We start from the raw sequence: 13,424 nt of genomic DNA, 5'->3' as shown, positions 1-13,424 counted from the left end.
GGGAGGCGCGGGGGTGCCCGCCTTCGCCCTCGTCCCCGGGGGAGTTCGGGGGGCTGCAGCTTCCCGTCCTCCCCCCTCCGCGGGTCCGCTCGGGCTTCTCCTCCCGACGCCTCCTTTGGCAGGCGGCTTTGTTGCCGCCGGTGGCCGCGGTGCCTGAGGAGAGCGGCTCCGGCACGTCCTTCCCCGCGGCGGGAAGAGTCGCCCTCATGGGCCGGGGGAGACGCGGGGCTGGCAGGGGTCGGCACCGTCCCGCTGCCGCCGTTACCGGCCCGACTGCCGGCGGCCGGGCCCCCGGGGCTTGAGGGAGCAGCCCCGGTGGTGGGGGCAAAGCCCGGGGGGGGGGCTCTGAGGGAGCGTTTCTGTGCCAAGGTGTGCAAATGAGCACGGCTAATGCGTGCGCTAATGGCAGTCCGGTGGCTGCGCCTCAAGGGGGGCAGCGGCCCCTCCGTGGCCCCGTTAAGGGAGCTGCAGCGGGGGCACCGTCCGGGCGGGCTGGGAGAGCTTACCACGGAGTCACAGAGCCGGCATGGCTGGAAGAGACCTTTAAGACAGAGTTCTAGAACTGTCTGGGTTGGAGGGGACCTTTCAGATCATGGAGTCCAAGCACCAACCCAGCACTGCCCAAAATCCCCCTAACCCATGTCCCTCAGCACCACCTCTGCCCGGCTTTGAAATCCCTCCAGGGATGGCGACTCCACCACTGCCCTGGGCAGTCTGTTCTGATGTTTGATAACCCTTTCTGTGAAGAAATTTTCCCCAATATCCACCCTAAACCTCCCCTGGGGCAACTTGAGGCCGTTTCCTCTTGTCCCATGGCCTGTTCCTTGGGAGAAGAGACCGACCCCCCCTGGCTACCCCCTCCTTTCAGGGAGTTGGAGAGAGCGAGAGGGTCTCCCCTCAGCCTCCTTTTCTCCAGGCTGAACACCCCCAGCTCCCTCAGCCGCTCCTCACAAAGCTTGTGCTCCAGACCTCTCACCAAGTCCAACCATCAACCCAACACCACCAAACTGTGTCCCCCAGCACCACATCTACCCCTCTTTTAAATCCCTCCAGGGATAGTGACTCCACCACTTCCCTGGGCAGCCAGTTCCAGTGCTTGACAACCCTTTCGGTGAAGAAGTTTTTCCTAATATCCAGTCCTGCAACACATCCAGTTTCTGTGTTAAAGCAAAGCTAAAAAGCTTCAAGCCTGGGTTGGTTTTATTTTTTTTCCTGAGGTGAGCAGTGCGCACTCAGTGAAGGTGTTTTTCCGCAATCTTTTGGTGCTTTAGGAAAATTCTGCTCAAATTACTGCAATTCAGAGGAGAAAATTGGTGAACTCTTAAACCTAATGCATGTGAGTCAGATTTTGAGGTGATGTAGCTACGCAGTCACTTACCAGATCTTTACCGGCTCCAAATACTCAACTTGATGCGCAAGCATAAAAAAAAAATGTAATTGCAGCTTTTGTTCTAAACCACTCCTGGTGTCTCTTCCCCTCTCTTTCTAAAGCACTGTCAGTTTTAATACCTGCGGGTAAGTGCAGCGCGTGAAGACTATCATTTTCTCTGTAACTCCAGGAGAAAGGGAGCATTCATTTCCCAGAGAATCTTTCAGCAATTGGTGTAATTTGATGCAGAGTAACGAGCTCGCTTGTGGCTATGCTTCTTGCTGTTTTGTTCTCAGGTATTCGGTGCATTTCGGTCTGCCTGGCCGTGTGATTTTAGGTAGTTGGAGTTTTAGGTAGGTGGGTTTTGTTGTGATCCTGCCTGGTGTTGTACACACAGAGCCTCACCTCTGTTTATAGCGACTTAATGCCCTAATCGATAGCAAACTCGCAGCTTGGGAAACCCTGCTAATCTTTGTCGTCTCTTCAAGAAGCCAACTGTGTTGACAGAGAGGTATTACTGGCATATCACAAGGCACTTGCTGTGAACAGCCAGAACAGGATCACTTTGTCTGACACTCCAGCAGTTGTGTTACTCGCTCCTGGTGCACGCAGCAGGTACTTCACCAGTTTGCGTGTGGACTGGTTAAAAGCACATCTCTCCTGTATGGAAGCCATCACTTTTGGCATTACTCGGTCAGACAAAGAGTACTGCAGGGAAATATTGAGTGTGAAGATCTAATTTGGCAGCCACACGGTATGTTGGAAGTTGGCCATTTTGTTTTGGTGACTAAAAAGTGGCACTTGGGTGCCTTTTTCTCCAATACAAGGTTCTTACGTTCACCTGTTGCTAGGCTAGAACACTACTGCCACGTACAGATCCTGAAATACAGTTTCAAAAGATGTCATTTTAATTTTTAACATCATTGAGCTATTGGTGTTGGCATGCGAAGGCAGACTAGTCGTGCTCTTGAGAGGAAGTTTCTGTCCTGGAGCAGTTTTGGAAAGGAGAAGTATGTTTGTGGTCAGGCATGTTAAGTATACCTGTGTATTTGGCTGTCGAGCGTTTCCAAAAATTACCATGAAACTTTACATTCCTTAAATCAAATTCAGTTCCTTAAATCCTTGGTAAACACTGTGCAGAGGTGTTTTGTCTGCTGTTTTCTTCTTTAAATGATTGGTTAGCCAAGTAAAATCAGATAAACTATTGCTGCCCTGGCAAATTTATTCCTCATCAAGAAAGAGGTGAACATTGTTACAATGCAGCAAAGTCTTCCAGAATAGTCTTCCATAAATGTAATTATTAATCTCTAATCATTGGGATTTTGGGTTTACTATCATTCGTTGTTATTTTGCGAAGAGTGAGGCCAAGATTTGCCCAAATGGTTTTCAAGTGAAAAAATGCTTTTCTGATGATACAGATTGGTGATGTTCAGTGTTGTCAGACAGTTCATCATCCTCAAAATGAGAACGAAACTTTTTTTTTCAGGTGAAATCAGGTAATGAACACTTTCCTCTGCCAGTTGTAGCTACATATTAACCTTTTTTATTTATTATTGTACTTGTAATCTTCTATTACCTTTGGAGTTCCACCTGTGTTAAACTGAATTAAAAAAAAAATATTAATAAATTACTCTTAAGGCCACAGATGAAATGTACCTTAGCCATGAAGTTTCTGAACCAGAAACAGAGGAGCACAGGTTTGTAGTCTTAGAAACCAAACAAACAGAGAGAGATCATTAAGTGTCAGAAGCCTTCAGCGCTTTAGGTGCTGGGTGGCTATTGCTAAGGGGCAAAGGTTGCCCACGTTTGAATCTTGGCAAGCGGGGTTTCTCTAAATGCATTTGGCAACATCTGTGTTCCTAAGGAAATCCAGAGCCTGGTTTCAGGAGGAAGGGCAGCCTGAAGAAGGCACTTCTCAGTCTGTCACCCCGAGGAAGTCGGTCAGTTCCCTCACGAGCTATTTTCATTGAGTGTCACTACGAAACAAACCCAAAGGGGGAACAAATCAAGTCAAAATTATGTCAAGAAGACTCTGCATTGGGCTTTATAGCTCCATCTCCAAATATGTACTTGCAGGATTAGTATTTCTTTAAGCAATTCTCTCCCTACAGCCATGGAGAAGGGTGTTTTTGTGACAGATCTGCAGTAAACATTTTTATTAGCACCTTCACTGTTCTTGAAGGCAAAGTCTCCGTTTTCTGTTTAGTTGGCGAGTCAGTACTGATGTGTCACAGTGAAATTCCTGTCCCAAAGTGGGGTCATTTACCCGGGGTGCAGATGCCAATATACACACAGAGTAGAGGTATTATCTATTTATTGCATTTCTGCAGGGATGGGTGCTGGGTGGTGATCCACAAAGCCAGCCCCCCGGCCTAAAAACTCTTAGGAATATTTATACGGTTCAAAACACAGAAATACACACCCTTAATTATAATTATTGATTAGTACCTTAACAATTTCTGTTGGTTATTACATATTGTTTTCATGTAAAGCTACAAGATCCTTTAATTGATGTGGACATGGGAGGGTAGTCCAGTTGAGCTGGGGGTTGACACCTCCTGCTGCCACCTTTACTTTTCCCCCAGTTACTGCAAATTTTTGTTGACTTTATGCTTTATCCAGCAGCTTCCTGGTTTTCAACCAGTTTCAGCACCTCCTGTTGTGGGATGTTTATTATTATCAGCCTCCTGTTCTTCTCCAAGGGTATATTCATTAGTAGGCGTTTATGGTTTATTACAAGTGTCTGGTTTCACAGGGCCTTGTGACCTTTTTACAGCTCTTTATTCTTACCTAGTGAGAGATTCTAAAATACATTTTACCTTCTTAAAAGTACGTTTTACCTTCTTAAAGTACATCAGAATCTTCTAGACTTCCTCATCTGGTTCATCCAGCGCAGTACTTGATCTGTGCACATTATCAAAGATGTGGTATGAGCTAAAAATGGACATGTGCTATTGCTGTCACCTCTCCGGATCTTGAGATGAAGCACCATTGATAGCTGTGATATTTTTGTTCCTTTTTAGATTGCTGGATCTCTAAAATTAGATAAAAATGCACTTGTTACTATTCTTGACTGATTTTTATTAGTTGGGTCAGTGTTGTGAGTAAAACAGCTTCCCAGGTCAACTCCTGTTTTAAGTAATGTCACATTTTCCCTCCCTAAAGCCACAGTTTTCTATCATTATAGCTATATGTGAACTATATTAAAAGTCTACTGAGTATTTTGTTCTACTTAAGGAGTGTTCCTTCTCCTCTCCACCTGATCTTCTTGCTCTGAAGCTCTGGGAGAGGTGTGAGGATACTCCTCTACCTTGCAGATCTCCTTCCAAGATGACTCTTACCAGAGTGATCATTTTAGGGCTTCATTAGGATGAAGGGCCGTAAGCAGGACCCAAGGAGTCCTAGCTGGGCAGTGATCCGTGATGTTTTATGGTGAGACAGGGAAGATGTCCCATTGGTGTTGCTCTTCTCTTTGAAAAATGTCAGTTGGTGGGTCTGTTGTTGTTAGCGTTAATATCCTCTGATGCAGTGTTGTGGTAGGACAGATATTTGTATCAAGAACCTTTGCAAAGGACTTAAAGGTAAGCTTGGTTCTAGTAATTTGTTTTATTCTGGTTTTATCTGGTTTATTTGTTTTATTGCTTGACAAAGAAGCAGCAGTCTCTTGGAAATCTCTGGCGATGGCCTTGTTGTGCGTGTATCTCCCTCCACTGTCATCTCTGCTGAATCAACGAATCCTTTTCAATAGGGAGGAGCACCATCGTGTATGATGCTGAAAGTCCAGTGTTCAAAGTCATGCATGGCAAATTGAAGGTCCTTGGAACTATTGTAAAACTGCTCTGAGTGCTTCTGGAGGGAGGAGAACCTGAGTGGAGAATGGATTGAGAGCAGGCCCCGAGGAGAAGGACTTGGGGGTGTTGGTGGATGAGAAGCTCAACATGAGTCGGCAACGTGGGCTGGCAGCCCAGAAACCCCCCCACCCTGGGCTGCATCCCCAGCAGCGTGGCCAGACCTGTTGGAATGAGTCCAGTGGAAGGGCACAAAGATGATCAGAGGGCTGGAGCACCTCTCCTAAGAAAACAGGCTAAAAGGGTTGGGGTTGTTCAGCCTGGAGAAGAGAAGGTTCCAAGGAGACCTTCCAGTCCCTCACGGGGCTCCAGGAAAGCTGGGGAGGGACTCTGGATGAGGGAGGGGAGCCCTAGGAGGAGGGGGAAGGGTTGGACACTGCAAGAGGGGAGATGGAGCTGAGATGTGGGGAAGAACTTGTTTGGTGTGAGGGTGGTGAGAGCCTGGCCCAGGTTGGCCAGAGAAGCTGTGGCTGCCCCATCCCTGGAGGGGTTCAAGGGCAGGTTGGAGGGGGCTTGGAGCAACCTGGTGTGGTGGGAGGTGTCCCTGCCCAGGGCAGGGGGTTTGGAACTAGATGATCTTTAAGGTCCCTTCCAACCCAAACCATTCTATGATTCTAACTGCTCTGGGCAGAGGGAGAGAAGGAAATAACTTCTCTCCTTTACTGATAAAGAGATGCCAAGAGCTTCAGGATGACCAAAGTGTAAGTGAAGTTGTACCTACCAAACGGGAAGTTTTGTTTGGCTGTTATTTTAAGTTTTATTTCAGTATTGTATGGCAAGTCAGCTTCTGTTTGTTTTGGTTTTTATAATTATCCCAGTGGATTAGAAGAATTGTTTTTGATTTCCCCCAAGTCATTGTTTTTTCACTGCTAGTGGTTCCTTATTTACGTCTGATTAACTTCCATAGGAGCAGTAGCTCACAGATGTGAGGTAATGAGCAGTCCGGTACCAGTTGGGATCGCACAGAGAAAGAACACACCCTGGGCTATCTTTCTCCCTCATCATTATTGAGACTTGTGGCAAAATCTTTAATTTTCACTGCTAAGATTAACCAGCCAATGAGGGCTTTTTCATTCCCCTCTTTGCAGCAAAGGAGCCAGCCCTGTGGAAGATGCCCTTGCTTTCAACCATTTTTTTCTGTGCTTTATTATCTTTAAAAGCCACCATATTACATTCACATTTCTGCTTTTCCTCTTTACCATCCGAGGCTAGAAAATAAATCTTACAGAGAGGCTGTTCTACTTTAATGTAGGACGTGAAATAAAGTAGGGCTGATTAATTATTTTAATACCCTGTAGTTCTTCTTTGGCATGACGGAATCTACAGAAAGATGAAACATTTGGGTGTTGATAAGAAACTGGTGCAGTCCACCTGGGATAGGGATTTATTTTGTGTTTTAGGACCTGATGGACCCCTCCAAGTTTTTTTTCACCAGTGTCTGGTTCTGATCAAAAGACAAATCACTTCTTGGCATGATGCTGTTTCTGGTGGGATTGGCGTGGGGGTTTTCTTTTTTTTTTTTTTTTACTTCTTTCTCCCTGGATTAACCACGATTTTCCCTTGTTCCTTTTTGATCGAAAGCCTTTAATGAACTGTGATGATTTGAGGAAGTGCTCTCTCCCAATCTGTTGTATGCCAGACGTTTAAGTAGAAGGGGCCTTTGTGTTTTCGTTAGTCCTCCGTCACACTGACTGCACATGAAAGGCATACTTGTTGGATAGTGAGTAGCTCTCATGCCTTAGGATGTACGTGCTTTTTTGATTTTCTTTATTGCTTTTCTTTTGCTTTGTGCTCCTGCTCTCTCATGTTACCTCTTCTATGTCTTTTTCATCTTTCACTTAGCTCGCATACCGCCCAGGATACCCAGGAGGTTGAAATTAATTTCCAGTCCCATAGCGTTCCTCTTACCAACACAATAATATGTCTCTGGAAGATCAGAGAAATATGTTTTTCATTCCCTGCTCATCTTAAGTCTATTGAGAAACTGTTGTTCTTTAATGACAACATTTACTTATATTACTTCACTAAAAATCTTTGGAGGGCACGGTCTCACAAAAGCAAGAGTTAATTCTCACACAAAAAGGATCACCCCAACGGCAGTTTATGGCCTAGAATTACAGGCTTGATTTTATTTTGGGTTTTACAGTTTGTGACTGTTTGTGGAGGTGAAGAGGGGATGTGCTGAGCAAAAGCTTTTAGGGCCCACCTCGGTGCTTCCCTGGATGCTTGGGAAGGTGGACATCTGCTACACATCTTAGACCTCATCTCACAGCTGTTGTTCATTGAAGAACTTTCTTTAACTCAGCATTGAAAAAAAAGCTTGAAAATTTGTCAGAGAAGAGATCATACTATACGGTATGGTGAGCCCAACCTTTGAACTTTTGCTTTTTAGGAGCAAGGGAGGATTTTTGCCTGGCACTCAGTGCCCAGTTGGAGAAAATTTGCGGACTTCCTACCCCTGTGGCCATTAGTAGACAGGAGATGTTTAAAATTGCGCTTTGCACCAGTCCCTCTGCTTTGTTATCTCACTCTCTTGCTGGTGCTGTGGACTCTGCTTCTTACTCTCCAGCAGTCTCCAGAGGGGATTTTCCCTCTGGGATTTTCCCTTAATGACAGATTATTGTTTTTAACTGTGTTGATGTTCTGTTGCTTACTATCTTTTTTCTTTTTTTACCTTTTTTTTTCTCTTTTTCTTTTTTTCACACCTTATAATATCTGCAGTGAATTCCATGTGTCATGTCACGGACTCAAAGATTTAGTGGTCTAAAATTTGAATTAAATAAACACCCCGTTATATCATTTGTAAATGTAAAGCTTTTTCCAGAGAAGTCCTCTTCTTTCCCGCCCTGCGTACACAAATGAAAACAAAGTCTTTTTTAGTTATGAGATGATTTAAAACTTCTGGGTTAGCCAAACATGTTATTTAGTTCAACTACTTAAAACATAATTGATTCCCTTTTCAAGAATATGCGTGTGAAGTTTAGGCCTTCAGCTACTTACTGAGAGCCAAGTTATAGACGGGGCTTGTGCAGTGTTTATATTGGAAACACCACTGAAGCTTACTGTACAAATCTGGCCAGGCACCATTAAAATTGTTAAATATTTGCGTTGCCAGAATAACATCATTCAGTATTGCATCTAGGGAGAGAAAAATACTTGGGTTTAGGGTGCTGTAGGCTTTATATACGTGGTATATTGCTCCGGGTGATGACTGGGTGTTTCTTGCACTATGACATCCTGGGTATGAAAAGCTGATTTTATTAGAAATAATACAACAAGCTTTACTAATTTGATAAATACTGCAGATGTGCCTGTTAATAACTCCCTTTCTTGTTTGCATTTAAAACGATGCAGGTAATAAAGCATAAAGCCAGATCCTCTCTGAGAAAGGCATTCTTTCCGTTTGAGAGATGCAAAATTTAAATTGACAGTTTCTGGTAAAAACTCACGTTGCCAGTGTTTCTACCCAAGACAAGACAGGACAGGCCAAGAGTTGAAGTATTTCAAAACCACATTTCTTATAGTAGTAAATAATACATTTTAAAATGTGTATTCAAGCTGTATTTGCTAGTGGTTTCCTCTTAAATTCCCTTTAATATATTTACTTTTGCTTTTTCTTCTAATTTTAAAGTATGAACTGATTATTTCCTAGTTAGGACTTTAATTTTTACTGATGATAAGATTAACTAGCTTTCAAAATCAGCTACTTACAGCTTCAAAAGCAAAGCATTACTGGTTACATCTCTGTTCCACGATGTTTAGTTAGGGTGGCTGGCACGGCCCACGTGTTTATGCGACTGCTGTTACTCCCAGCGAGCTCTTCTCCATTTTCCCTTCTCCTCTCCATTCCTGTGGTGCGTATCATCCTCGCTTTGACCAGGGCCACATCCCTGGGAGCTTTCTGGTGGAGTTGTTTCTCAGGTATAAACACATTTTGGTGCCCAAAAAAGTTGGTGCTGAGTTTTCACGTTCTGGTTGAGGAGCCGACTATGAGCCGATCCAAGGAGTGCGATAATTAAGGGCTGAGAGAGGCACCACTATAAACAGTGTTTGTGTTGGAAGCTTCACAGGATCCATGACTGCTGTATGTCTGCCAGATAGCTTTATAGCTCCTTACAGTTTTCATTGTCAAAATATTATAATCTAGATGGACATTCAGTGCGTGACGCTGATGGCAGCTGGACCTTCAGCACGTTAGTGGATGTTGCCATTTTGTGTAGACCTAATGCGATGCAGTTAAATCATGATTATTGTAATTGTCAGACACTTTTCTTTAGACAAGTAGGCTCATTCATTTATAAAACAGGAAAAAAATCTTTCAGTTTTGCAAACGTTGTGTGGGAAACTGTTGAGTTGAGCTGGGACTGTTTAGTATGAGGAAGAGGAGGCTGAGGGGAGACCTCATCACTCTCTACAACTACTTGAAAGGACACTGTAGAGAGGTTAGTGCTGGTCTCTTGCCACAGGTAATCAAACACTCAACGAGAGGGAATATGTTGAACCTCCGACAGGTTGGGTTTAGACTGAACATTAGGAAGGAATTTTTCACAGAGAGAGTGGTCGGGCATTGGAATAGGCTGCCCAGGGAGGGGGGTGAGACACCATCCCTGGCTGTGTTTAAGGGATGTTTAGATGGGGTACTGAGGGATATGGGGTAGGGGAGAACTTTGTAGAGTAGGGGAGATGGTTGGACTCGATGATCCCAAGGGACTCTTCCAACCTGAATGATTCTATGAAAAATACTCATAGTGGCCAGTGTTGTGGTTTGGGCTGGACTGGCCGCTGTTGTCTTGGTCAACAGACGGTTTGGATGTGGATATTGTGAGCGTGGGCAAAGTGGTGGCAGCTGGGGATGGCAGCCAGGGATGGCAGCCACCGCTCACGTGTGGTGCCACCGCTGTGTTTATTACTGCTGCTTTGCTGAACCCTGTGTGATAAGAACGATGAGAGCTTGCGTTGTCTTTCCTGTGGAAAGGCTGACCTGGTGAGAGGGCAAGGTTTTCCTGCAGCAGAGCGTGGGTAGGGGCTGATGGCTCCTCCGTGGTGATGGGGATGGAGGTTTGAGGGCCAGGCTCCCCGGTGTGTGAGCCGTCAGGCTGCCGGGAGGTTGGGAACAGGGAATGAACTGTTTGTTTCTGCTGTGCTCAGGGAAACAGCCCTCTGCTTACATTCCTTGCAAGTTAATAGGGTCGCACCAGAGAATGTACCTGACTCGGATGGGCCCTTTCTCCTCCTGGAGTAAACACTCCAAATACCGGGTAACTGCTTACGCCAAAGGGTCCGAACGCCTTCCGTGCTGGTGGTGCACAGCTCAACCTTCTCAGGAACTTCTTGCTTTCTTTCCCTGACAGTTCTGCTCTGAGCTGTCAGGAACAGAAGCTGTTCGTTATGTTAAAATGGAAGTAGTGTTTATTCTCTTCTAGCAGACCTAAGTGTTGAAAGATTCTGAAGGTAAAGTTTAGAGAAGTTCAAAAAAGTCCAGCCCGAGTTCAAAAGCCCACTTAATACCTCTGAAAATATTTTAAAGAATCTTAGTCTAATGCACACAGATATTTACACATCTGTTTAATTTGCAGGGGCATACATTTGCTTAAGAGTCGACATGATGGGTTTTATTTTTGTAAATTGTCACAAACAGTCTTTATGTGAAAAATGCTTTCACTGGAATACTACCCAAACCCCGTGCTGCAGGTGAAGGTCTCAGCCCTGCCACGGGGGCCACAAGAGCAGAGGAACACTCATTTTCCTGGAAGAGCCTGTTCCACAAACTTGGCAGTGTTTCCAGTGACCTGTGGAAATCGGTGTTAAAATCTTTACAAAAATTACTTTGCCTAAATTAAGTTTTCATTTTAAGTCTTCCCTATGTTCCTATCATTCTTACATGAGATCTCATGATTATTCCATGAAGATACGTTCACTACAGGCCACTTTCCCTCCCAATTAAAGTTTCATTTACTGGGAAATCATGTGGAATCATCTGATTCACAGATGACTTTCAAAAGAGTGTTCAGAGCTGTTTGAAATAATATTTCCTGCTGCTTAATAATCATATAAAACTTTCAGTGTTACTCTTGGGAAATAATGTATGAAATAAAGAAGGTAAATGTGTCCCCCTTTTCCTAAGTAGGACAGAAATAACATCTTTAGGGTCCCCAGTGCCACAAAACTGTACAGAAAATGTCTTCTCAGTCTCTCATGACAGAATGAGCTGGTGTCTCTCGTTAGGGAGATGTCCACAGTCAAATCTGCTGCCTGACCTGAACCTTTGAATTGTACCTGGCATATTTTGCTTTTCAGAAACCACATCTTTATCCCGTCTGATCAGAGGATGGCTGGTAGCTTGAGAAATGCTGCCATATTTTATTCATGTAGTATTTGACAGCTGTGAACTAGTGAAACTAGAGATTGGCATTCGCTTGACTAAAAGGTGTGCACCTGATACCAGTTCATGGAGAACCCAATTAACCTCTAGGCTATATATATTGAATTAGCAAACTGGCAAGTAGACTGAGCTACTGGAAATTGTCTGCAATTAAACTTTCAGGCAAAGCTGGTTGATTATTTTGCTTATTCACATGGTCTTTTGCTGTTGTTTATGGGATTTACCCAACTAAAAGAATATGTATATCCAGGTTACTACTCGTAGTTTCTTCTTGAGGATGATTAATGTTCGTTATCTGCGTTCTTGCCACTGAAAAACTGAAAATAAGTTTGTGGTTTTTGTGGGGCACATGCACACACCTTGTTCTGGTTGGGGAACAGCTCTAGCAAACGGGTACACACCTCTTGGACTTGCTCCTACCCCGCTCCTCCCACACCCCGGCTCTCTCCCTGCTAATTAGTGGGAGCAAATAATGCTCTTGGGATTGATTCTTCGTTGAGCATCTGCGCGGTAATTGATAGAGGATACTTTCCAGGGGGTATTCTGGGCACAATCGTCTGCTGATTGAAAGAATATTCATTATTAAAAGAGTGAAAATCTGCTAAAGTGAACTTGAGCAGTTACAGGAAACTAAAGCAACTGGTGCATTTTCTGACGGCGTTGCCTGCCCTCAGTAAACGGCCTGATGTGATGTTGCCAGTATTTCTTGTCTGTGTGGTATTTTAACTATGGGAGCTGTACTTTGGAGAAATTGGGGTGGGGTTGCTATTTAATGAACTGTGATGTTATTCGTCTTTATCAAAAGACAGTCAATAGGACACCCTGTTGTGCCTATGGGACTTTATATAATAAAAAGTAAATTATTCAAATTGAGTAAGCCCGTTTTTAAGCCAGATTAAGCCAGATAAAAAAACACTGCTGCAGTAGTATAACCAGCTCTTTTAAAAACAAATATTTGATAGCGTTTCTATGGTGAGATTTTCTGTTTGTTGGGAAAGTTTTTTGTTTGGGTTTTATTATATTTTTTTTTTTAAATGAAGATGAATTTATACACTTGGTCTGGTGAAGTATTTATCTGAGGTTACTTGTATTTTTCTCTTTCAGGAAATCCATGACTTATTTAAAGATTATGAAATCAAGTATTGCTACGTGGACAGAAATAAAAGAACAGGTAAGAACTTAAAATCTTCTAGTGTCGTAACTTTCAATTCTGTGATGAAACTAGGGAGGAGCATCATCTGCTGTGTATGAAGTCATCAAGTTCTCTGCTGTCACATAGCTTGATTGTCCCTCAGTGCCTTTTTTGGCTGCGTGGTTTGTCACCTTCTACTGAATCCAGTGAAAATTGGAAACTTTATTAATGTCAGCTTGGTCCATTGTGGTATCTCTCAGGTGTATTTCCTCTGTTAGTGTCTCTTTGGGACAAAGCTCACCTCAACTGTCTGATTTCCTTTGAAAAACCAGGCCTGAGGCCTCTCTTAGGACAAACCACAGGTGGCTATGACATGGTCACAGGACAACTTACCTACCTCCAGGTGTGTTTCTGTCAGGTAATACAAGCCAGAAGCAATTTATTAAAGGAATATTAAGTCTTCAAATGAAATGTTGTCCTGAATTAAGTTCTGAATTATTTAAGTCTGATCCTCCATTTACAAATTAATTCTCTAAATAGGGGATTTGCAGATTTTTAGTGCTTGTGAGGTACAGAAATGGACAAATATTTCTCTACTCGTTCCTGTTCTTTCAGATTGCCGTAGGTCCCACAGCCTGGGCTATCTCCTGAGGCAACCTTGGTTACCAGGACTAAAAGTGTCAGCTGGGATAG

At 43.9% G+C, this 13,424-nt stretch overlaps 1 protein-coding gene across 1 annotated transcript in view; it reads left to right on the top strand.

Annotated features, from left to right (window-relative positions):
• Positions 1 to 13,424, top strand: part of RAVER2 (ribonucleoprotein, PTB-binding 2) — a 45,885-nt gene that overhangs the window by 8,872 nt on the left and 23,589 nt on the right. The window contains exon 3 of the mRNA XM_014937276.1: positions 12,704 to 12,770. Coding sequence (XP_014792762.1) covers positions 12,704 to 12,770 — 67 coding nt within the window. The remainder of the gene's footprint in view (positions 1 to 12,703; positions 12,771 to 13,424) is intronic.

This window comes from Calidris pugnax, unplaced genomic scaffold, assembly GCF_001431845.1.
Source record: "Calidris pugnax isolate Ruff unplaced genomic scaffold, ASM143184v1 scaffold29, whole genome shotgun sequence".
Taxonomy (NCBI): domain Eukaryota; kingdom Metazoa; phylum Chordata; class Aves; order Charadriiformes; family Scolopacidae; genus Calidris; species Calidris pugnax.
This window is presented reverse-complemented; position numbering and strand designations above follow the sequence as displayed.